Genomic DNA, 25860 nt, shown 5'->3' on the forward strand with positions numbered 1-25860 from the left:
GTCGCCGAGTCGGAGTGCCTGCTAGGCCTAGCTGCCGTGCTCGCTTGGTCGTTGTCGGTGGAATCGTGGACGTTGGAACTTTTTCCGGGTGTTTGTGGATCTAGCGTTCTTGTTCGGCGTGGTCTGCTTCAAGTACTTTTTACTTTTATCTTGCTGCTTGAAGTCGGGACGCGTGAGAAGCGCACGTAGAAAAATAAACGTCCGTTGGTCGTCGCGACCGCGACGCTGTCGGCCATGCTGATTTGGCCGTAAGAAGTGCGTAAGACAGCTTCGGAGCTGTCGTAGGATTCCGTCGTAATCTGCGCAAAACTTACGAAAATTTCGTTTCGTGAATACGAATTTGTTCTCAAGTTTTGTCTTACGCATATTTTTGGCGTAAGGCAGGCCTCTGGCCTGTGCACTTTCGAAAGTCGCAGGAAAGGTAAGACAGACGCAGCCGACGTTGCAAAGGAGCAGACGACGCTCAGATAGGGGGTCGCGATCAGCCAATCAGAGCTTGGCGTTCTGACGTCTCCGCTACCCCCTGCGCAAGAAGCAGACGAACTTGCCCTCCGCATTTCTTTAATTCGATTCCACGCTTCATTCGAAGCACAGATGTGCCGATGGCTCGCTTTCGTTTCTCGACGCAACGCAATCAAACGCCCTCAAATGCAACTGTGTGTAGGGGCCTTTCCCGCTTTGAACTTTAGTGCTTTTTAGTTGCGTGTGTTAGGTGTATTTTTTAAAACAAAATTTGCTTTGTGGATCGTTTTGTCGTGAAAAACCGTCACGAACAGTCATGAAGGCCCGTCAGAAACAAGCGTTACACAATCCAGTTTTCCCGCTAAATTTGGCAGGAAATCGACATCGTGACTCGATGTCACGTGACCTCTCCGGCAATCTAGCGCCCTCGTTAAATTTAGCGGGAAAAACACTCTAAGAGGGTGGGAGAGGGAGAGGAGTGTGGGGGAGGGAGGGGAAGGGAGGCAGATGAGGAGGGGGAAGAGACGGATCGAGAGAGGGAAGGGAGGAGGGAGGTATGCAGAGAAGGTATACAAAAAATTGAAATAAATGCAAAAAGTAAAGTAAATAAAAAGTAAGTGTGAGTGTTGTTTCTGCGGGACAGTTTCTGTTCTACTTGGTCTTTGTCAGCATGACCAAGTTTGTGTAATTTTATTGAACTGTGCCAGCACAAAGACCGATATAGGTTGTTCCTGGACACTTTATATAGCACTGATTTACTATTATTATTAATTTATTCATTTTAACAATAATATATATGATTATTGTTATTAAGTGATGTATTATGAACTTGTCACTTCCGGTCAACGCCCGTACCCACGTCAACCGCGACACGAGGTAAGTGCGGGCGTGCATATGAAATATTCAAAGCCGACTTCCTTCCACTAAAGGTCAGATAATCGAGGGATGCCGCAGTCACCGGACTGACAGCAGAGCAGCCGAGGGCTCTGATAAGAAAACGGGCGACGCGAGGTGTCGAATTACGCGTGGTCGCGTCTTCCAGTGAGGCGCGCACGTGTTCGACTCCAGAACGGTCCTCCGCCGGTCAAGACAGACTGTGGCGCGTGGAACACGACTCCGACGTTTGTGTTTACCGAGCCTTTCATCTCTGGTCCCTCGACGTGCGCCTGATGGCGTCACACTGGTGTCAGACGCCTGCCGCGATCCTCGCGGTGGCAGAGCAGCGAAGTTGAATACGGCAGACGCCCGTTCAGTAAGTCTCTCTCCAGCCTGGAAGTCCACAGAAGGTTTAGCATTCAGTAGTTGTAATTCCATTCCGACAACAGCGACATTTGCGTTCACTGTTCTCATTATGTTTTTTTTTTTTCTTTTGAGCTTCTAAGACCCGCCGCCAGGATCGTCGATATCCGACAAATGGCACGCCGGCTTCTTTGACGTCATTGGTTGCAACTTCGGGACCAACTTTGATGCACGGGTGGTGTACAGGGCGGTGAACACAGCCATCGAAGACGCCTTCCAGGCACTATACCGAGATTTCCAAACGAGGCAGAAAGCCAGCGCTTTGGAGTCACAATGACCGACTTCCTAACCACGGCTTTCCCGGTGGTCCTCATTCTGGTGGCCCGAGGCAGGGACGGCCCCGAGCAGCGGCTTCCCCTGTACCTCTCTCCCGAGTTCAAGAACTACAACGTGAGCATGTGGCGGGTGCACGGAAGCGAGTGTTCACCACGCAGCGCCCACTTCATCAAATGGAAGCAGATCTTCGTCGAGGTAAGCCTTTTTCTTCCTGTGCATAAGAAGAAAAAAAGCGCAAGTTTTATTTTTAGGATTAATTTTTTTTCTTGAAGTTGTACACTGATACAATTTGAGTAGGATAAATTCACTACCTAAAGACATCTTTGTAAAAAGTGTCGTTGCAGCCTGATCACTGGTTTATTTATACGACTTTTTTACACCCAAAAAACGATGGGAAACACCCTATATATCAAACATGGACGAGATCTGTGACGTGTGCTGCCGTGTACGGAAAATAGTTGAACGGCGCAGATAATGGAGTGCTGGGAACGCCGTCTTGTCGTTAAATCCACCTTTATAAATATTAAGCAAGCCTCGTTTCCACTTACGTGCAAACCATGCCAATGTATAACACATCGCACAGGCTAGTGTCATTTCTAGTTTCAACGGATTAAAGTTAGCCGGCACGTCATGTCTTTTCCTTGCCCTGCTGAAACTGTGAAAGATGCAGCACTATTAGATTTCAACCACTATTCGCACACTCCCAAATGTTCTGTAAGCTAACGGGATGAGAACACAAATATATATAAAAAAAAACAACGAAAAGTTAGTCTGCATTAAAATAAAAAAAGTGCGCTGCACTGAGGAACCGTAAAATAAATAAATAAATACAATTAAGAAATATATTTATAAATGTATATATTGGGTTCTCGCTTTACTAACAGCATGCCGCAACGTGTGACAAAAGGCGTCGTTGTGGTCGCAGTCCGCGAGGGGCCAAACGTTCACTGTGACGTCTTTATTCGTACTCGTTTGTCTTTCATGACTGGAAATCAGTGGAATGTCAGAGTGTGAACTGTGACGATGATGGCTGAGGAATACGATGACTTCGAACTTCCATCGTTATTTGTACGCGCACCACCGAACCTGTAGTTCGCAACTTATGATATGTGGTCAGGATTACACAACTCATGACGTCCCGGCTAGGCATATTCTCGTCGTGATGTCACGAACGGAAGCCATAACAGGGCGCCACCTAAACATCTCGGCGCGAACACCCCTAGAGGACAAGGAAGCAGAAACGTGATTTCCGGTGTTGGTTGGAAAATGTCTTTATTATAATTATGAAAAGGTGATTTACGCTCGCCGATCTTGACTTAAGTCATCTTCTTTGAGCGGATGAGTTAATGTTATGATTTGTTTTAGATGAATTGTGTGAGTTTGGCTTCCTTCACGTATGTGAGGAGGGAACCGAGGGTTGCCTTGCGATGCTCAGGGGATCCAGTGGGCAGGACCCATTCCTGAAGGCTATTTGGTCGCATATGTTGTGGCAATGCCTCTAGGGCTTTCTGTCTCGTTTCTTGAGTGCGGGGACCGTCCCAGAAGACGTGGGTCTCCGAGGCGGTCTCCTGGCAGTATTCACAAAGGCTCTCGTTCCTGGGTTGGGTCGAGGGTCCTGCTTGTGAGTCCTGAAGTTCTGTATCGTGCTGTTTCGTTGTTAATCTGCTTTTCTTGAAAATGGCTGTGCGTTTGGGAACCATTGCTGTATGTGTGCGTAATCTTCTAAGGCATATTTTCTCCCAACGGGTGTAGTTATCCGCTGGGGGGGATGCGGGTCTTCTCGGAGAAGGCTCCCGAGCCGCTCGCGGCGTGCCTGGCGTTCGACAGCCTTGAGTGCCAAGGGGTCGACTTCTTCTTCACCTTCTGGTTGGATCGGAGATCTAGTGTTTAATTTTTGTACGTCGTCGAAGTCAGTGCCAAGGCCGAGTAATTGATGAGGAGGGAGGGAGACCCGTGCGGCAGCGTCCGCGGCGTCGTTCCCGGGTATTTCCTGGTGTCCCGGGATCCACCTTATGGTTACGCGTTTTCCTTCGCTTCTGTATATGCGTGCAATTGCTTTGACGGTTTGCACCGTCTTATTTCTGCTCGAGGGGTTACGATACTCCTCGAAAGCCTTCTTGGCGTCTGTGTAAATGCAGATTTTCTCGCTTGGGCTAAAAGCTGCGGTTTCGATGGCCAGCTGGATGGCCATTAATTCCGCTTGTTTTACTCCCGTTCTTGGTTTTAGAGTTCTTGTGACCGTGAATTGGTCCCTGAATCTGTGTGCTGCGATGGCGACTTGGGATTGTACTTTTGATGCATCTGTATATAGTATATATCTGTCTCAGGGTCTTCAAGTAATTTTTGGAGGTCATAGTTGTGTTTCTTAGCTGCTGTTTTTCTTCTCCCCATTTGCTCTTTGCTTAGGTTTTGGGGTAAAGGCTTCGTGTCCACGACTGTCTCATCCTCCCACGGTGGCGGGGGGATCGAGATCGGTGTGTCCGGGCACTCAATGTCTAATTTCATCAGGATGTTCCTGCCAGCTGTAGTTTTCTGCAGCCTAAGTACTTGGCTTATTTTGTCTTCTTGAGCAATATCTCTGACACAGTTTATTCCGGCGATTGTTTCCAGTTCTTCTATCTTGGTGCATTTCGGTAACCCGGTGACGACTCTCATCGCCATACGGTTAAGTACCTCTAGACCCTTCCGTTGCTCATTGTTGAGGCGAAGGTAATTAATTCCATAGGTGGTTTTTGATATTAACAAGGCTCTGAGTAGTTTTTTTAGTGTGTGTTCTTGCGCTCCCCATGACTTGCTCGTAACAAATTTGATTTTCCCCAGTGTAGCTTTCCAGTGGTTCTTAATTTCACGATACCATTTGCTTGCTCTGCCATCCTCTTGAAAGGTTACTCCCAGGATTTTGACAGAGTCGGTTCTTTGTATGGGGGTGCCGTTGACATTTAGATGAATTCTGTCGCAGGTTCCGTTTTCTTTCCTGTCTCTCTTACTTGCTACGGTAACACAGTTTGTCTTGTCTGGGGAGAGCCTCATTCCCACCCTTTGTAGGAAAGAGTGGATGGTGTCCAGTCCCTCTTGCAGTATTTCTTTTTGTTCTTCTACGTCCCGTTCATTCGACCAGATAGTAATGTCGTCTGCATAGATTGAATAACCCAGACCTTCAACCTTCTCTAGTGCAAAGGCTAAGTCTGCCATTACCATGTTAAAAAGCATTGGTGATAAGACCGCTCCTTGTGGTACTCCGATTACGTTCTTTTTCTTTGGTCCATGTTCTTCCCCGACTACGACTTCGTACGTCCGGCCTTCTAAGAACGACTTTATAAATCTTAGACAGCGGCCTCTAAGGCCCCGATTGATGGCGCCTTGGACCACTGCATCGTGAGGTACGGTATCGAATGCCTTTTTGATATCGACTGCAACTATTGTCCTTGGGTACTTGTTCGGGGGTCTTGCCAGTATGTCCTAGTGCATAAGGGCGATACTGTCGACGGTTGCAAGGCCAGGCCGGAACCCCGTTTGTACCGAGGAAAAGGCCGGTTCTTCGCCCTCTGCTTGGTTCTTTTATTCTAGCTGCCAGGTTATCCTAGCCAGGATCATACGTTCGGTTATCTTACACAGATTAGAAGTGAGGGATATCGGTCGCAGGTTCTGAATCGATTCGGTTGGCTTGCCTGCTTTGGGGATAGGTATCACGGTGGAGTGTTTCCACCCCGCCGGTATCCTCCCGGTCTCCCATGCTTCGTTGATGTACCGAAGTAGTTGCTCTTTTCCCACTTCAGGTAAGTTGCGTAAGGCGGCAACCGTTATATGGTCAGGGCCAGGTGTAGAGTTCTTGGCTACGTGCAATGCTTCTAGTAGTTCTCCCATGTTGAATGGAGCATCCATGTCCATCTTATCATGGTACTCCGGTCTGTCTGCGGGGACGTCTTTGGGATTTTGCGGTTGTGGGAAGAAATAATCGCTCGCTATTTCAGCTAGCTTGCGCTCGGATATGCCCAATTTGAGTGCGAGGTTTTGGGCGGTGCATTTCGCCTTTTTCTTGCCCGTAAAGGCGCGAAAAGTCCGCCACATCTTCGCTGCTCCCCCCTTGGTATTAAAGCCGTCACAGTGTTTGCGCCACCGAGACCTCTTGAGCTGGATGGTGTATCTCTTGGCTTTCGCCGTCGCCGCGTTGAATTTAATCCGGAATCTCCAGTGTTTTTTGTTCTTTCTGTAGCGTTGCTGGGCTTGAAGACGACTGGCCCAGAGGTTAAGCAGGTGAAGGTCTGGGTCGGGGTCGTCTGATTTAACTTGATAAATTTCGGTGGCACTTCGGAGGGCTTCCGTGATTCGGAGGCCTAGCTCGCCGTCGTTCGCGAGATCAGAAAATGCTTTGCGGAACTTGTCCCATTTGATGAATTGTGACTGTCTCCTGGCGTCTGAGTGTCGTTCCGCCGTCAGTTCAATCTGGGTGGGGAGATGGTCGCTGCCCATACTGTCGGGTAGGACGGTCCACCGCGCCCTGACGTTACGTGAAGCCCAAGTGAGGTCTGGTGAGGTGTCACTCTGTCTTGATGTTTGTCCGATGCGGGTGGGTATATGCGGGCTGTTGAGAAGTCTCAGAGTAGCGGTTTTTGCCTGTTCTGCTATGTTTCTTCCTCTTATGTTGTTATATCGATAACCCCACATAGTGTTCTTGGCATTGAAATCACCTGCCACGATGATTTCCTCATCACATTTTCGTTCTTTGATTAAGGTTTGTAACCAATTCATACTTTCGTCTTCCTTCTTATGTGGTCTGATGTAGACCGAGTCTAGTATGAGTTTTCCCTTGGCGGTGTGTAGCCGCGCTGCTACAATTTCTTGGTGTTCGTCACAAATATGCGTCGTGTCGATGTGCGAGTGTGGGATACTGTCCCTAACTAGAAGAGCAGTTGTCCCGTTAGGATTGTGTAGTCCGTTCTGTCGATTTAGGATTGTCGGTATCTGGTATGCTTTGTACGCAGTAATGTTGATGTTCTGAGTATTTACTTCTTGTAGTAATAGGGCAAGAGGAGCGTTCTTACCCGCTCCTTCGATTCTTAGTTTGAGTTCAGCTGTTTTGGAACGGATGCCGTTGCAGTTCCACTGAAGGATCCACGGAAGCCTTCGTTTCTTGTTGTAGCTGTTGCCTTTCGCATAGTTATGCTCTGGCATTGAAAGCCTTGATGTGTCCCGTCATACCTTTGAATAGGTTTCCCCGTCATTGTTGTGGGTGCCGCCATTTTGGTGCTTGTGCAGAGCAGACGCAACTGCCAATCAACATGATTCATATGTGCGACTTCCTCAGCATTAGGTTCGGTGTTAGGAAGCTGATGTAATATCGATTTTATCTGTTGCGAACTTTTGAAATCTGTATGTAGGACGGAAAAGCGTTTCCTAAGATTTCAGATAAACGTTCAGGTAATTGGCAATCATCATTTTAAAGGGAAACTCCGGCCAAAACTCAAAATGAAATAAATTACTGGTATCGCTGTGGTGACACAAAATACGACCCAGCCAAAATATTATACGTCCGTGGGACGCCGCATTCTCAACTAACGCCGATAATAAAAATGCGACCCGCCGCGAGCCGCTGCTCCTTAGCTGGCGGTCAGCAAGTTGCCGATCGCTAAAGCAACATTGGGCCGTAACGTCAGTATCGTTCTTTTTTTCCCTCCGGTTCGGGTGTTGCGCGGAGTGCGCTTCTTTAGCCGCTACCACCGCTACTTCGGGTTGTGATTGGCGTGTTTAGCCGTTGCTTTTATCAGTAGCCCGTGTAGCTTCGGTATAGCCTTTTGTTTATTTGCTTGTGAGGACTCCAATACTCGTTTTAGCGAGCAACTCGGTGCTCCCAAGACTGCCCAACTGTTCCTCGAAAGATGCCGAGTACAACTTGTAGCGCCGTGGGCTGCTCAATCAACCCGCTGCGAAACCCGGAGGTGCTTTTTCACAAGTTTCCAACGGACCGGAGATTGAAGAAGGTGTGGGTGAACACTGTTCGACGAGTGGACTGTGGACTTCGGCTTTGACGCGCTCGAGGAAAAAAGAACAAAAAAACAGACGTGTACAGCATAGCACACGTGTGTTCGGGCACCGCAGCCCGCGCTGGAGAGCCTCAAAGCTTCGTGTCTGGGACTGACCCGCTGCGCGAAAGCGAGAGGGCCCCCAGTATTGTACGTCACTGGCAGCGCGGCGTTGAGCAACACCGCTCCATCCATGGAGCCCCGATGACAATTTAGGCCTAGCGACGAGCACGGAAGACCGCACACACGGCGACAGCCGCCGAGTACGGCACCGAACGAGTTCACTCGTTTTCCAGTCGCTAGCTTTTGGGTATACAAGCGACGAGTACGGCATAGCGCACGCACGGCGGCGGCCGCCGAGCACGGCACCATACGAGTTCACGGGTTTTCCAGTCGCTAGCTTTTGGGTATACGCACTAACTCTTGCTATATATGCTGGATAACTACCACGTATACAGAATTAAAACAAAATCAGGCTACCTCCTGTCTTTAGACGGCTAGCGCAACAGAGGTAGGCGCCGCTCAGCCTGTGTACTCGTTGAACGAGAACGATCCTGACGTCACGTTCACATATATAGCGGTTGGTTTCCAGTGTTGACGGGGCCTCGAGCGGCTAGTTTTGGTTTTGTCGGGCGCGCCCCAAACAAAACTTTGAGGCGTCGATATTTTTGTACTACGCACAATAAAGAGAAAAAAATTACACCTTGCAATTCAGGGACGTTGACTGCACTAAAAGCAGTCATAATCCCAAAATCGAAAGTATGGACCGGAGTTGCTCTTTAAGCCACAATATAGGTGAGTGTCGTTACTCTGAAGCGTAGCTTATTTAGTGACACTACAGTGGAGAGTACAGGCACGCGTTTGCTCTCCCATTTTGAGCACTCAATAAAGCTGTGCGCGGGCTCTCCTCCTCTCCACTGCATTGCGAAGAAAAGTTGTCGCGAGTTATAGAGCTACTAATTGAGTATACGCTTAGAGCGCGGTGGCTTAGAGCATCGGCATCCCGTTCCTCGATCTGCTGGTGGGCGCCGCCATCTTGGTGCTCAGTGCGAAGAGCAAACGCAACTCTAAATAGTCAAAATTAAAAAAAGCGACTTCCTTAGTTTACATATGGTGTATGAAGATCAGGTGATGCTGTCTCGCTCGGTCGCGAACTGTTTCCAGTTTTCTGGGGGACGGAAAAGCGTTTCCTGCGATTTCAGATAAAGCTTCAGACAACTGGCAACCCTGATTTTAAGCACCAAGATGGCTGAAGTCTCGTTACTCTGAGGTGAAGCTTATTTAGTGGCTCTAGCTCCATCGGAACGGAGCGTCGGCTGCGGTATGACGTAAAGTGAAGCGGAGTATGCGGCGCGCAAGTTCGTCTGCTTCTTCCACAAAGGTGACGATGATGTCAGAACACCGAGCTCTTATTGGCTGATTAAAAAAAAAAATAGTGGATAGACCTCAGGGCATCTAGCATGGAGGCCTACGCACTATCCTTCCATTCCAATCCAGTCAGAACTCGGCGTTGTTTGACGTCACCTCAACCCCTGCGCAAGAAGCAGACGACTTGCTCTCCGCTTAGTGTTCGATCCCGCTGTCTCGGCAATGTCGTCGCCTTTTTATTTATCATGCATGACAACATAGTGTTACGTTATACTGATGGTATATTAAGTTAGAGTCCGAGAGAGACCAAGTTATAGCCTGCGTCCCCTTCTTGGTGTATTTCCCGCGTCTGTTTACGTTAATTTTTCACTTTTAGTCCACAGACACGTTGAGGTACGACGAGCTGCTGCCCGGAAGGTACTGCTTTATGGTGAGTTGACCAGCTTTTTATATGTTCATCGCGGACATCCGGGCCGACTATGGAGTATAGCTATTGATTCGAACATCGTTTGGAGTATTACTAGAACAAGTGTCGTCATTGAAGCACCACTGGTGGTGACATTCAGGACGCCCTTTTTCTGTATATACAGGTTTTTGTGACAAATACTACCGTCAGTTTACTATGAACTGATAATTTATTGGTTTAAACCCATGAACTCAGCGTGGAAGTCATTCAACTCTTTCCTGTTGTATTTCTATTCCAAATTGATTTTAGTCGCTTCAATATTATATGACAGGAAAACGAATGGCTGTTTTGTGTGGGCTCGCTTCAGAAACCTACTTGTTAACAATCCAACAATCCCGCTATATAAACTTTTTTGGAGACAAACTGGGTAAATACATGTATTTTCCTCTCATTAATATGAAAAGCATTTTGGATTTACTAGACTAATCGTACAATGAACTTGTTAACATGAGTGGTGAAAGTGAAGTGAACATAAACGACGTATGGAATGTTTAACGCGATAGCGCCTAGGAGCTTGTGTCGCAGAAAATCCGGCGTCGACGTCGGAATCGGTGTCGTTGGGACCATAAATTCTCATAATGCAATAAGCGCAGCTACGTATGACGTCATACCTGGTTTTGACGTCATGACCCTATCGACCCGCTAAATGTTGCGGGAAAAAATGTTCCGCCAAATTTAACGGAATATTTTACCGCCAAATTTAGCGGAAAAATTGCCCACCACATTTACGGGAAAATTTTCCGCTAAGTTTAGGGGGTCGGTAAAGACATGACCTCACAGCCGCCTGTGACGTCACGCGTCACGTGACATGACGTCTTGTGACGTGGCACATGACGCCACTGACTAGACCACGCACACACGCTTGCACTGCTTGGGAACGAGCCCGGGTTTATATGAGAAGTTTATGCACACGGTCCGATGACGCTATCGCGTTCCACTCTTAAAGGCGAAGCTTAAGAGCCCCCAAGGTTTTTTTAAATAACTTGTACTTACCTGCATCAACAAATGTGTGCCCTTCGGCAAAAAGGCAACATGCAGGAAGATTCTGTGGATAACTAGGGAAATGCCGCAGTTAAAACGTCGAGTCAAGCGAATGTGTTATAAAACAAAAGTCTAGTGCAAAAGTGCCGCTACCATCTCTTAGAAGACAGCTGCGATCAATGATTAAAACTGCTAGATACCGTTTTTTAACGTGACGATGGACAGCGTTCTACGAAGCGACCCTCAAGTTTTGGCGCTATCTGTGTCGTGCGAGATGACTCGTAAACAAAATAAAGGTGGACGACAGTGAAGTATCTGATAATTAGTCCATCTCGAAGTCATTCAATGATTATCTTAGTTATGTCTCCACGGGACACGATTGCGGTGTCGCTGCACTTGAGCTTAACAGTTGACCACCCCTGATGTTGCGTTGTTTGGGGCACCATATTTTGGGCACTCCCATCGTTAAACACCAAGAACGCGTGTGGGCCAGACGGTATCCCAAACAGGGCAGCTACAAAGGACATACTAACACAGAACAATACCGGTAAATTTAACTGGCACCGTACTCTCAGTACGGTTGTTGGTCCTCACGCTATTGGTACGAAGCCTTTGCTATTTATGTAGCTGCCGGCTATAAACGAAACTAAAAGAAAACATTGCACATTTTGTCTTTTAATTGGACGAATAAATGCCATATTTCCAAATACAATGTTTTTTTCAAAGTTACAAGTTTGCTCCCGTTGCAGAAACTCCACTCCCTTATTGATCCATCTCCTGCTAGATATTTCTGCGGCACTCATATCTTGCGCATCATTGTGGGATTCTGAGCACTCTTAGATGTTCTCGAAACCCTGAAACATCACCACTGCCCATTACTGTGTGATTTCAGCTGAACCCTGTGACCAGGAATTGTTACCCGCCTGGGTTTTGTTCCCGTCGTACATCAAAAGTCGTCGAAATAAGAGGTACGTGGTCCAAAAGTCTTCTGGCTGTGCGTGAGTGGGCATCCTCCTTTCACCACCCCTTCGGGTTTCAATCTGCATGAGCATCGTGCCGACGTGCGGTCGTGCATCTCTAGCAGTCGTGGAGGTAAGAAGCTTCCAGAGGAAAACAAAAACAATTAGAAAAGTGCTGATTTTTGCAAATTTTGTGAAGCTTAAAAAACATATATTTAAAAAAAATTAATAATCATCACAACATAGCAAGCTAAAAGTTGTTCGAATATTATGAAACAAATTCTAAATCGTTTCGAAAAAAATCTTATTTTCACTGAATTATTGATTGACGCCTAGTTTTACGTCCATTTTAAAAGTTGAGGATACGTTTACGTCATAAAAGAAAAACATTCGGCGAAAATATTTTAGAAAACGGTTAAGGGCCTTGGAGTAAAAAGCCATAAAGTTTCTTTTAGAAATCGGAAATGGTCGAGCGTAGCTACATCTGGGACGTTTGAGATGGACTGATTCTGCTCGCTAAACTCGACGTGGCAGTGATCAATGAGTCCGTGCAAGGCTGTATTACTCAGGCCTCGAGAAATTCACTCCTTACGGTGGTGTAATTCACTTATATTACACGCACCAAAATACGAGGTAGTGTTGGGACCGGCGCCGGTCGGCAATGGGAGCTCGCGAGGCTGCGTCTATTGGCGACGTGAGCGATCGAAAGCGTCACTGTGGTCGGCCCACCACAATTGGCCGAATGCTGACTATGACGTCAGCAAAGGATGTCTCATCGACGGAAATAAGAGGAATGTAAGAACTTCAATTTTGACGGTGTTGGCAGTGTTGCTTTGAGAGCGCTATGATTTCAGGCTTCCACCTGTTCATTACAAACACCATTGAACTTCTTCACAAGATAATGGCGTCACGAAAGGTAACCAAACGAGGGCGCCACCGCAACATCTCGCTGCTAATAGAGAACAATCGCGGCGCTGGAGTCTTCACGAAGTTTCTGCAGCCCGCCAAGCTTGGCGAATATTGCGTCGAGTGTTCGTAACCGTTCGCAACACGCCTAACGAGGCCCAGGCGCGCGATCCTACCAATGCGCCGATGTCGACACCTGTCGCGATCTACACCACGCGCCTCACTTGAGCCGCACAGGTCCCAACACTACCCCCGTAATCTAGTCCAAGTGTACTTATACACCATTCCAGTATTTATGAGTCCACAGCCATAGCGTTATTACAATAAACGCTAGAGGCTTAGCTGGCGCCAGTGTCTATGGTACTTCCGGTTGCAAATTGAAGCAGACAGCAAACAGACTACTTTTTCAATCTTCCTTTGTATTCCGATTGGAAGACGTACGTGATATTTTTCTCTTCGACAGAGAATAATAGAAATCGGCATAGTTTCTTTACTCGTAACGGGTACTATGTAGCTTTATTCACATTATCAGTGTAATTTATTCAGTTAATGTTTTTTGAATACTGAGCGGTGTTTAAGTTAGCGAAAAATGAGACCTAACATTATTGAAAAAGACTTTTTACCGGAATTTCTTTTCCAGTAAAAAATTATTTTACTAGATTATGGGACTCTTTTCACTTTCGGTAAAGTCGGAATTTACCTGAACTCACCGGAATGTTTACCGGAATTTCATTTTCAGTAAAGAATATATTTTACTGGATTATGGGACTCTTCATTTCCGGTAAAGCCGGAACTCACCGGAAGTCACCAGATTTACTTGGATTCACCAGAAATTACCGGAAGTCACCGGATTTGGCGCAGTTCACCGGAACTTACCGTGTGTTTTTTTTCGGACGTGAACGGAAGGAACTTAGGAAGAAGCCTGTGAACCGTGGGTGGTGTATGTTCACCAGATGCTGGACGATTCGGTAACCATTAAAACGGTTAGTCCATATAGACCTGAAAGTTCCATGTCTTTATTTCACAGGGTCGATACCCGTGAAAATTTGCACAGCTGTAGACAAAAGAAATCAGACCAAATAGGAACAACCGAGTTCTTTGTCGCCAAACATATCTTTCAAGGTACTCACAATACCGCTGGGTAAATTACTAGATGTACGGTAGTTCAACTAATAGAACCGAGCAGGTGCACCTCACGGACACACACACACACATACTGTTAGTAGCACGTTTAGCGAAAACCACGTACGCGCACCAACATCCGCCGCCGTTGAGAAATTCATGGCCACAGTCACGGTGTCGTCCCTGATGCCTTCACAGAGGCGTCTCCAGCGTCTTTTTCGCTAGCTGGATGCTTCTGAAGCCGGACGGACAAAAAGGCACAAGGAACAGGTCACTGAAATATATTTTATTTTTATCTGAACACCCAGCTGCTCTGGAAGATACAGGTCGCACGCATGGAACGGGAAGCCGACACTGAGCGTCCGTTCGTGGCCGTTGCTCGTTGACGGATAAAGAAACCGGTTTTTTTCAAAAGATAGAGCAAACGGAAGTTAACGAAAGTGGCTGGTAAACGAAAGTAGCTGCCTGTAAAATTCCAGCGAAATCTGGTAACCGAGAGTAGCTACCGGAAATTATTCCAGCAAAGACTGGTAATCTACGCTGGTTTCGGATGAAAACGGGTGAAACATGAGCAGTTTTCACCGGATGTCACTGAAAGTTCACCGGATGTCACTGGAAGTTTTTGTTGGATTTTTCATAGGGAAATCTATGTTGTACAACGTGATATGTCAATACAAGCTATCAATTCAAGCAAAGGGAACAATTCAAAAGTGCGTAGGGTTTATTCAAGCTGTAATAGCTGTAATTTAAGCTGTAATTTTGATCATTCATGCACAGTTTGCCACTGGTTCAGTACGTGTTCTTCGTTCTGCAACTCCACGCTTCGTTCTGTGGTGTACATGGTTGCTCGGTACCCAAAATACCGCGGCAATCATTCGGCCGCAAGGTGGCGGCAAGCAGCCGGCCACGCGCGCCTCGTGCCGCTCGCTTAGATAAGGCGAGGCAGAAGCGGCGCGACTGAAACCGTTGGCTCCGTGTTATTCCTCCGGGTCGGGTATGCAGCAAGGCAGACCGACGACAGTTCTTGTCGTCTGTTTGGTAGTTTGATTTGGCATATATTAGCATCATTTTGGTGTTTTTTCAAGCTGATTGACTCTGTGTGCTTCATAGCATTAAACTATATGCGTAAATGCCGTATAATATCAGTCTGCAACGTCAACACGTATTAGACATCTGTATTGGGCTTTTTTTAGCGCAATGTTCGACGGCATGAATTCTAAAAAAAACACTCTGACACACATTTTTGCACATTCGATTGTAAAATGTTCCAAACTTTTCATTCTGTGATAACACAGCAATATTTGATCTTATAATCGAGCGCGTAAGGAAACGGATTTGCGTTTTTCCACAGGAATGCCTTACTGCAAGTCAAATTTAGACTGGCTGCTGTCCTGCTTCAAAATGCAACAGCCCACTAGCGCCACCTGAACCTCTAGCGTTTATTGTTAATCACTCCATGTTCACAGCCCAGCCTGCGATCTCCGCAGCCCAGCACGCGCATGTTCGTCGCTTTGGAAAGCGAGCAAACCGCGGGCCTTGCGCATGAACCAAAGGGAACCGGTCAGGATCCCTTTGTTTTGCATTCAAAAGTTTATGATCTGCATTTTGCGCCTTGAGCACGAGCTTTTTGCCCTTACTAACAGAAGTGTGAACGCGCAGGCACGCGCAACCAAAGCACTGCGGAAGCCAGCGAGCTCGCGCTCAAAGGCGGAGCTTCTATAGACCATTCCATTTAGCGCTCTCTGGGCGGCACCATTTTGTTCGACCGCAGCGCCCCATCCACACATCCGGGAAGTTCAGCGGGTTCGGCGGGGTAAAACGAGAGACAGGGCACGCGCCCGACTCCGCTAGCAGACAACAAACCGGTAGGTTGCCGTTCTCCATCTTCGGGCTGTATCGGCGGGCTCTACCGAACATCGAACTTTCGCTCGTGGCTGCCGTTGTGAAGTAGTTCGCGTTCTTAGAATAGTTGTGGCTACTCCAAAATCAGCCTATAGCTTTCTGTTGTTCTATTTTGCTAAATGATCAACTATCATAGCTTTTTTCCGTTACTTAAATAGCAGTTGAGTCAGCCGGCAGTACTACCCTCAACTACTGCGTGTATTGCGACAGGAGAGCACGTTTTATTTATTATTTCAGACTTCCACTCATGGTCGCTAAAGGCCTACACCAGTACGAACTTTGTACAGTAAAAAGGTACAGCAACCGGATTTACTTTTTGCCAAAGGGACCGGCCAATCTGACACAGTTTTCCCTATTTCTTTTTATTTTGCACGCAGGTAACAGCGCAATTGGACCCTGTGAGTCTTTTTATCTAGCATAATATTACACGACAACTGGCATACCAAAATCTGCGCATCTGCGCTTGAAAGTTCCAAAATGACGCGATTTTAAACAAAGTTTGCACGCCAGCCGGACGCTAGCTACAGCCCACTCGGCGGAGCGGACGACATACAGGGTGAGAGGGGGAGTGCATTTTTTTCTCTTTTACCCTCTCTGATATGACCCTAATGGAACGGTCTATAGTCGATGAAAGGTCAAGAACGAAGTGGAATCTCCTCCCATCTCTTTCCACTTTAGCAGTGTGAACTCTGGAGAGGAAACCACCTCCTCTCCACCGTTCGCTCCGCTGAAGTGGAAAGGGGTGTGAGAAGCTTCCACTTCATTCTTGTCCTGTGACCGACTATTAGCCCCGAGAGGGAACAGAAGCGTCGCTGCGGTCGCCGCGTCCTGTTTGGGTGAAGTGTACCGTGACGTCAGGGGAAGGACTCGGCTTCGAGATCTCGCATCTGGCTCGCTTCCCTGCCCCGGTTTCCTGGTTTGGCCGTTGTGTGCCGCAAGCACTTCGAAGAGTACCTCGTTTACCTGGTGTACAATACTCTGGGTTAGGCCGATACCGACGTGCTTCTGTACTTTTTATAAGCGTGCTTGTCACTCTTACTTTTTTATTTGGGTTACAAATCCTGAAAGCTATCGGCGGAGGCAATTCCGCCGATGAACCTCCCTTTCGGTCCACATGGCACGAGGCAATCGTGCGAGGGGTCGGTGAAGCGGCAGTGTAAGTGTTTCAGACGCTGGAATTCTGTTCCTTGCATATTCAGGAGTTAGAAGAATATTACACCCCGCTTTGCAGGCATTTCAAATGGCATTTATATCAAAAACCGTTGGGCGGTCGGCAAGCTAGCCCGCGACCCTGTTGAACAGGGTTGTTCTAGATAAATCGAGCTTCTTCATGAATTAATGATATAGTTCGTACACATATGCAGGCGTGTTTTATTTTTTAGAATATGCACAATTAATGGGAATTAGTTTGTATGGTAGCAGGACAAACGGCCGAATTGCCCCCAGTCGCCTGTATGAGATGTTTTGAACTGCCAAAAATATGCGCGGCTATAGTACCCCAATTTGAAATGTTTATACTTTTTCCTGCAATTCTTTTTTTATTTCTGCCTTGTGTATTCTTAAAACACACCTTTTAGTTCGAATTGTCATTTCCAATTAAGCGAGACCTTGCTGCAGGTCCCCTAAAGCTTCCTCAGCCTCCAAACTCCCTACAGCTGGGCTCTTTAACAGCAGAGGAAAGCAGGAGGAATAGAAAACATTTGAACGGCTGTCCAGTGATTGATGCTGCATTACTAGCAGAAAATATGGAACCTGTGAAGTGTGACAATTGCGTGGGAAAAGCTTCTGGTAATATAGCTTCAGGGCAATTTGATTTAGCTAAAATCTCAATTTCAGAGCTTAAGGGACTAATAACAGACTAGACGTGTTTGCTTACTTTTGCTGTACGTTACTTAAGGAATGATATAAACAAGTGTACAGATACCGCCAGTGCAGCCCATTGATTTACTATCCGAATCCAGCAACGGTCAAATGTGAGCAATGCATATAAATAAATGTTCCTTGCTTCTTTACTTAGCCCTTCTACTTGGGCTGTCTCATTTGTGATTCTCTCTCCATGGCCCAAACTATATTTAACTTGTTGCCCGAGCAGCATACAGCTTTCCTGCATCGACGTTCTCGTTAAAAAAAAGAAATACGAAAAAAAAAACGCACGAAATGTATACATAACCTGCCAATTCATTCAGACTATCAGCAGCATTGATTGTGCGAGATGAAAATCTATAGTGATTCTCCTGCAATTGTGGCCATATTTTTTTATTTTCATATACAAGCTGCTATTCATGCGTTGACTGCCCTGTCAACCATGCCTAAAATGTTGGTTGAAGTTTCGCCAACAGCTACAGGTTATACTTCAATACAGCTGCATATGAAAATTTACACTTCCTACGAAAAACGCGCACGAAAATAATTAAATATAAAGGAGCGCGCCCACAGCTAACGTCATCACAGCCTCCACAGGGCGAGCGGGGCGCGTCAGGGAAAAATTCTGTCCTCGCCGTGACATAACTGGGCTAATAGTCTCAGATGAAGGCTGAACGGAGTGTAAAGCTGTCTTTTTCTGCTTCCGGTTACAGTCAGCGCGTGCTCGAGGCTTTCTACTCCATGTCACAAACAACTGCATAGTGCTGACAAAGGCTCGAGTGCGAGCTTGTAGCCTTGAAAATCGCCTTCTATGCGCGAATTCTCGTGCACACAAAAATATCCCGCAGATCTACGGAGGGGTAATGTCGAAGATACAGCACGAGCATGTTGCCCTGAACAATGCTGGTACTGTAGGTTTTGCAATCGGCGACGTGCACGTCCAAAAGCGTCGTTGAGGTCGGCCTCTCCTATTTGGCCAAGCGCTCACAGTGACGTCCTGAGCAGGCTGAATTATGTTCTCGACGGAAATAATAGTAATGTCATATTGTCGAAGCTGGCGGCGTTGGCTTAATGATTGCAAACCTCCAACGTGCTTTTGACACACCATCAAACTTTTCCTTATCAATTGTGATTTTGGTGGTGACGTAACGGAAAAGGCCGGATCTCAAATGCAGCGAAGCGCTGAGGTAGCGCTGCTCACGTGTCGTCAGCTGCTTATCGTCTGCCATGAGCAACAGTTTTGACGGTGCTATACAAAGCTGGTGAACGCTCTCGTCAGCACGTTCTTAGCGCGAGATCAGCACTGCCAAAATATTGGGAGGGTAGGTCAATTCCGAAGCTACAGCACGAGCATGTTGCACTGAACTACACTTACCCTGAACACTGCTTGCATGCACGAGCGCGTCTGCTTGGCGCGGTCCGGAGCTCCCTCTCTACCGCTGGCTGCAGTGAGTGAGTGAGAATATGCTTATTGACTCCTCGGTCGAAGACACCGAATTCTATTTGGATAACATGTTTGGATGTGAGTGGCTGGCGGGACATTGGCGATTACAAACTCTGGTACGGCTGTGGTCCCAACGTGCGGGTTAACGACCCCCTTATAGGTGAATGTCCAGCCCCGTCTCACCCCCCCTTATAGGTGCATGTCCAGCCTGCTTGTGACGTCAACGGTAAAGTTTCTCTGATTCCGGGAGACGGACGGAAATTCGAAAATATTGAACCTTTTGAGACCGAGACGTGGCTGGATTTCGCAAAAGTCAATCATGGAATGGCGGTCCACTCTCCTCGCCCTTGCAAACCTTGCGCGGTAGCGGGGAGGGGGTGGGAAAGGGTGCTTAATACTTCTCGATAGCCCTACAAAAGGGCAAAGGAGGCTTAAAAGCAGTTGCTTTTGTTGTATTGTCCCTCCCAAAGTCACTCAAAAATCCCACAAAGTTTTTTTTTCCCTCTCTCTCCCGTGGCGATTAATGTTTCGCGTCTATCACTTGAAGAAGGGCGTCCGCCCGCAACGTCTTGAATACCTTCTTGTCCACGTTCGTCTTTTGAGTAGCACAGCCATATTTTTGCGATTTCGTGTTTAAGCTCATTGTGCTCGACCGCGCCCCCCTCTTCTTGGATACCTCCTAGACTATAGACGTTTTCCGTTCAGTCTCGTCCCCAGCCACCTAATAGGCATATCAGGTATGGGCGACGAAATAATAAAACTTTTCAACCTATATATAGTAAAAAAATAGAGGAGAGGAAAAATAAGGAATCTGTAACAGGTACGCTTAAATCCTAAATGTATTTAATTGGCATGACGACGGCAAAACAATGTTTTCGCCCATACTGGAAGTGACGACAATTCAGGATGGCGGCGCCCTTGTGAAAGAGGTCTATAGTCAGTTACAAGTTAATAAAGGGTTTTGAGGGAAAGGAAGGATGGGGAGGAGGAAGCAGACTAAACGCTGAAGAAAGGAGGTTTTCTCCTCTTTTCTTCAGCATTCCGTCTGCTTCCTCCTCCCTAACCTTCCTTTTCCTCGAAAACTTTTCTTAAGCTGTATCGGACTATAGGAAGGCCTCAGCTCTTGCGAGTCGGGATGAAAAGATGGCGGAGAGGGAAGGCCATGGTCCCGGCGGCGGGTGCTAGTGGCCGCCACCGCCGCAAGGTGACCTGTGCTATGAAATGTGTTATGTTTTAGCACGAACATTTTGTTCGAGAATACCTTTTAACGCAGTTCTTAGGGTGGATCTATTCGTGAACAATGACGTCTCGCGTATGTGAAGATGGACATACGAGTATACACGTGCCGGGATATGCTGTACCATAGCCTCCTTTAGACTGACAAAGCCTGGCAAATCGCCATGAGACGCAGCCGCCGAAAGTGAAAAGGTAGAGCGACAAACAACGGATGAGAGGAGATTATTGTAACGGGCACCCCGCTACGGCATGACACCGAAACACACTTCTCCCGAGCGATGGAATGTTCGCTCGCGGTCCTCGCGTGTCCTCGCCGCTGCAAAAGCTGTGCGTTCACTACCAGCTTCCCCGAGAAATGCTCTGTGCTACCAGATCCTCGCCCTCCAAATCTGCGACCGTGGGCTCTATGGTTACGTCGTTAAACTGCCAGGCTTTGTGAGTACAGAGGAGGCTATGGCTGTACACTTCGGTCGAAGCATTTGTGCCGTCTTCCAACTGTTAAGTTTGTGCTTCGACACCGAGTCGACGTACCGTGCACGTGGTGTGTCTTTGTGTCAGGAATGTTCTGTATGAATACACAGGTGACAGGATGATATTATACGCAGCATCTATGGGTGAGATATACCATGATTTCAGCTTGATTGTGGTGTAGACGCAAGTAGCTCTTGACAAGAAGCTCTCTCAACTGCTTGCATTGACACAGAAACTTTATTTCTTAGGTTGCGTTGTTTCCAAGACTTACTTAAAAGCAGATGCCATTGGGGCTGACTATGTTTTGTACGAGGAGAGATGTTTAGAGCCTTCGCCGAACTGATTACTGTCAGACACAAATAGGTTGATGTGATGTGACCTGCATACAAGCAAACGAAGGAAATAAATTTGCCACACCAATGTATCTACAATTCAGTTTTGATTACTGCATTACGGGCTAATCAGAAATCTGCATGCTTTGTTGCAGGCGTGGGACGAAGGACATAACACTTTAATCCTGTTAATGTTGCGGTGTGAACTCAAAAACTTTTATTAGAATATAAATCTCGGAACCTTGAATTGGAAGATATATGGCATGATTTTGGGTAATTCTAGCTAGAAAAAGGCAAACTCCCCTTGAGAATAAGAAAAAAATCTTTGTTGAAAATTATTGCACAAACATCAACAACTCTAGGCCAAAAAGAACATCGGATCACTAGCTTTTGCTTTTAAATACAGCTGCCGTTAGTTTAAGGCAAGAATGCAGTTATTAGATGCGTTTACTACGTCAACCGTCTTGGTACTGTGATGTGTAATGCCGTTGTCGATTATTTTTTATAATGTAAATTTTGGCAAGTATTCTTCATATATAACTTACATTGCGGTGATAATTACATCATTCACAATTTCGTGCTTAAAAGTAAACCTTTTCTACTTCGAGACCTCGTTATACACCTACCCTCTTCTTGCATTTCACATCAATGATTTTATGCACCATTCATTTGCTAGTCTAAGAAAATCAGCTTCCTAACACAAATGTTGTGCACAGTTGGCATTTAAGGAAATAAAGACGCTTGCATCAATATTAAGTAGTTGCTATTAACTGGTGTTGCCTTCTCTTCCGCGCTCTAGCGCGGCCCCGATAGCCTTCTCTTTCGGCCATGCGCAAAGAGAGCTGAGGCCTTCATAATCCTGGACGAGTTGCTAATGCCCGTTGTTCTCTTTGCCGCTCAAACCTCCCCTCCGCCCGTCGCTAGCGAGCTGGCTGCGCATCCACACTCAACCACAAACTTTCCAAACGTTTAAACATGCAAAACTTATGTAAAAGAATGGGTCCCGGAACGCGGACGTTCCCGGACATTCCCGGACGTCGTTTTTCATGTTGGTTTGGCCCGCCGTAGCCGAGGAGGCTAGACAGGACCGCGACGCGCTAGTCCTTGTTTCACGTAGGTCTACACCAGGTTTTGAAGAACGGGAAGCGGTGTCGTTGCCCTAGCGCGTCTAGGGCTTTCATCCTCTCTTCGTCGAAGGTCGGGCAGTTTCCTCTAGGGTGACGTTCGTCACGCTGTACGCGATTCCTGCATTAGATGCATCCCTTGGAGCAAGCTTTGTCCTGTCATGTTTGTGTTTTTTCGGTAGTAGGCGCCGGTGACGGCAGCCTTCCTTTTGCGGGTGGCTCGCGCCCATCGCTGGGTGCAGGCCGGCGTGATGCGGTCATGGGTCCTGCGCCTTCGTAGCTTGATCATCTCCGAAGGAACACTCGCTTCGGGGAGCTCGTCTCTGGCGTCGAGCTTGGTCTCGACTTTGTTTTTAAACGCCGACTTAATGTTGAGGATGACACCTTTGGGGTCGTACATGTTGAAGGAAGACGGCGGCGGCTGCACAGAGGGGCGGCGGCCGGGTCAATGCGATTAAGCTTTTCGGTCTTCGCCGGGTACGCCCTCTCGTTGCCGTCAATTCACCCGTTTCTCAGGATTTACCCCACGTTGACGGAAAATGGGTTCGTGTCACGTATTTAGTGCGCCAGCATCTCCGACTGCATCTCTCCGACTGCGGCATGTGCACTGACTTGTGTCCTCAACGCCCTCACGGTGGCTTGCGAGTCCGTCAAGACGAGCCCTTTCGATTTTCGATGCTCGATGATACGAGAGCGTCCTCGATGACTTTGAGTACGGCTCTATTTCAATTTTCTAGGCGAATCCGCATCGCTGAAATTCCTTGCTTCTGCTTTGTCCTTAATTTCACGCCGCCGTGGTCAACAATTCGTCCTTGAACGCGGCGTCGACGTACACTAGAAGTTCGTCGTCACCGCCGCGTCTCTTTTCGTGCCGTCGGGCGAACTTGCGTCTTCTGCCGGCATTGTTTATTGGTCTTATCCTCCTCGGAATAAGTTGGCCGGGGTGACTATCGGTCGGTTGTGCGCCAGCTAGGCGCCGTATGTCCGCTGCGGGTTCCGCTCCTTCTCTCCAAGGAAAGCATCGGGACGGCTTTGTCCAGTAGGTCCAGACGCGTACTCCTCGGCAGGCACGAAATGCAGTGTCACGCCTCGTTCATCTATTTTACCATTTGACCCACTGAGCTGCGTTGAGTTTGTAGAAACACAAGCCGTAGGAGGTATTGGATACCAGAACGACGGTCCTCGCCAGCTTCTTTCCAAGAAACCCGGCCCGCTTTGCCAGGTGTCGGGTTTCCGCATCCGCTCAATCTAGCTTGTCGGGTCCCCACCCAAGTAACCGTTCACCCCATTGATGGAGTAGTCGGCCACCTTGTCGATCTTCTAGCCATCGAAGTGCAGGTCCTCGCCGAACTCCTTCCAGTCCTTCCCAGTGCCTGTTGGACCATCGTCTCAGGAGGGGGCGCATTGCCGCTCCCTATGGTTCACGCGGTGATGTCGTCCACGTAGACCGTGAATTCCAGGTCCATAAGGACATCCAGCCGTAACGGGAGCGGCGCCATCGCCATGCTGAAGAACATTAGGGCCCGTTCACACTTGCGACTTGGGACAGTCGCTGAAGCGACTAGTGACAAGTGACTGGCGACCACCAGTGTTCACACCTGATTGAGCGACCGACGAGTCGCCAGGCTCGTTGCCAACTTAACGGATAATAATCAACACCTTTTCGAGCCGGCTGAAAGGTATTTCTGACCAAGGTGCCGGCAGGAAAAAAAAAACAACAAAAAAACAACATGGTAATGTTGTTTCGGAACGTAAAACAACGGCTAGATGTGCGCTCCCTCAACCGTGATATTGTACGTACCTACCATGCCGAAAATGTCGCCGATCTCGTTCCAGGCCTGCAGCTTTTTGCCCCGATCCTTGTGGTTGGGGTGCCGCTTATTGTAAAGAAACAAATAGACTTTGACAGCATTAATAAGAGCTTCCGCGCAGAACTCCATGCCAGTGACCGCGTCGCTATTTCCCGCTGGAAGCAGTGCCGGATGTAAACAAACGAGCGCACCACTTCCGACGAGACTCTGATTGACTCCGCCGTCCAGCGACTCGGTTTTGCGACTTGAGAAATCGGTCAGGGAGCGACCGCCCAAAATGGGTAGCTACCGACCTGTTTTGGTCGCTCCGCGACTAAAAACCAGTCGCTAGTCGCTGGTCGCAAGTGTGAACGGGCCTTTAGTGAGGCTCAAGTGGGGGTGGGTGCAACTGCTAGATTGGGGATCACGGGATATGGACGCCATTTAATTGCTAAATTTTGCTGGGAGTCTATGGGGCAAAGGGTCGTTTTATTTCCTAACTTAGACCATACGAGCCTATTAACGTACTTCAATAATCTACGCAATGTATAAATGATTACGTTTCTATAGCCACCAGTTTTGTTCCGATAGGTTATTCAGCCATCTTGGACGTTGCTGCTCGTCTGGCAACCCTGCTTTCTCCTCTCGACTTTTGCAATTCCCTGAGCGAGAAGGAAGCGAGAAAGGCTGCGCCAAGGCGTTCGTCGCTTGCAATGGGAGGCGAGAGGGGGAAAGGCGCATGGAGCAACACAGTTGCAACAGAGCGGGCGTCTGCTCTCGTGCAGGCAACATTGGCGCATACTCTTTCCCAATCCTCTCTCTCAGGCGCCGCTATAAAATTGTAAGCGCTGTCCAGTTTTCGAGTGGTACCAACCCTCTCTTGAGCCTCTCTAACGAGCATCGGCGACCACACCGCCCCCTGTGGCACGCCGGTCTCGTTCGTCTTCTCCGCGCTGCCGCGGTGCGTGTTGGCCTCGACCAGGTATTTGCGCCCGCTCAGGAACGCCTTGACGAAGTTCAGGGGCCCACTCCGCACGCCCAGCTTGCGGGCCATATCGATGACCGTGGCGTGATGCAGGGTGTCGAAAGTCTTTCTGATGTCCACCACCATAAGAAGTTGGCGGTGCCACTGCGTCGACCGGTTCGTCAAGTACCCGGGAATCAGGACCAGGCTGTCCTACGTGCCCAGATTCTTGCGGAACCCCGTCTTAGCGGGGTGCAAAATTTCTCTCTTCTGCTCGACAATCCAGTCGAGGCGTACGAGCGCCATGCGCTGCATCAGTTTGCACATGATGGAAGTGAGCGAAATGGGACGTAGGTTACCCGCCCAGTCCGGTTTTTTTCCTTGTTTGGGGAAAGTCTTGGGCAACACACAGAACAGTTTCTACCCGTCCGGAAAGTTGCCCTCGTGACAGGTGTCGTTGAGTATTTTCATCAGGTTTCGCTTGGCCGCCTCAGGGAGGTTCTGGCGGCCACAGTCCTAGTAACGGCAGTCACGGGAAGCTTATACGCTAAAATAATAATAATAATAATACTTTATTTACATTCTGTATGATGGTGGGGCCCAAGAAAAAAGGCGCAGTAGGCAGCTTGACGAGTCCATGGGCCCCTAGAATGGTCAGCAGCAAGCGCGCGGGGAGACACACAAAAAGCACCATACTAGCGTGCTTGAGGCAACGATGTAACAAATTAGCGCACAAAACTAAAAGCACCCTTTGCAAATATTGAGAGAGAAAATGATCGCGTACAAGCATATAATAAGCGCAAGTCTCTGAGGTTAGACTTTCTAGATGAATGTTATTGCTGCTAAGACTCTATAACAAAATGCGGGAGTATGGA

At 47.9% G+C, this 25860-nt stretch overlaps 2 protein-coding genes across 2 annotated transcripts in view; both read left to right on the forward strand.

Annotated features, from left to right (window-relative positions):
• Positions 1–25860, forward strand: part of LOC8036026 — a 566786-nt gene that overhangs the window by 404212 nt on the left and 136714 nt on the right. The window lies entirely within an intron of this gene.
• LOC8027650 overlaps positions 1496–25860 on the forward strand; it is a 43753-nt gene continuing 19388 nt past the window's right edge. Inside the window, exons 1-3 of the mRNA XM_029971761.3 lie at positions 1496–2232; positions 9802–9855; positions 11765–11840. Of these exons, the coding sequence (XP_029827621.2) occupies positions 2035–2232; positions 9802–9855; positions 11765–11840 (328 nt within the window). The 5' untranslated portion in view covers positions 1496–2034. The remainder of the gene's footprint in view (positions 2233–9801; positions 9856–11764; positions 11841–25860) is intronic.

Source organism: Ixodes scapularis, unplaced genomic scaffold (genome assembly GCF_016920785.2).
Source record: "Ixodes scapularis isolate PalLabHiFi unplaced genomic scaffold, ASM1692078v2 PGA_scaffold2__306_contigs__length_199485367, whole genome shotgun sequence".
NCBI lineage: Eukaryota > Metazoa > Arthropoda > Arachnida > Ixodida > Ixodidae > Ixodes > Ixodes scapularis.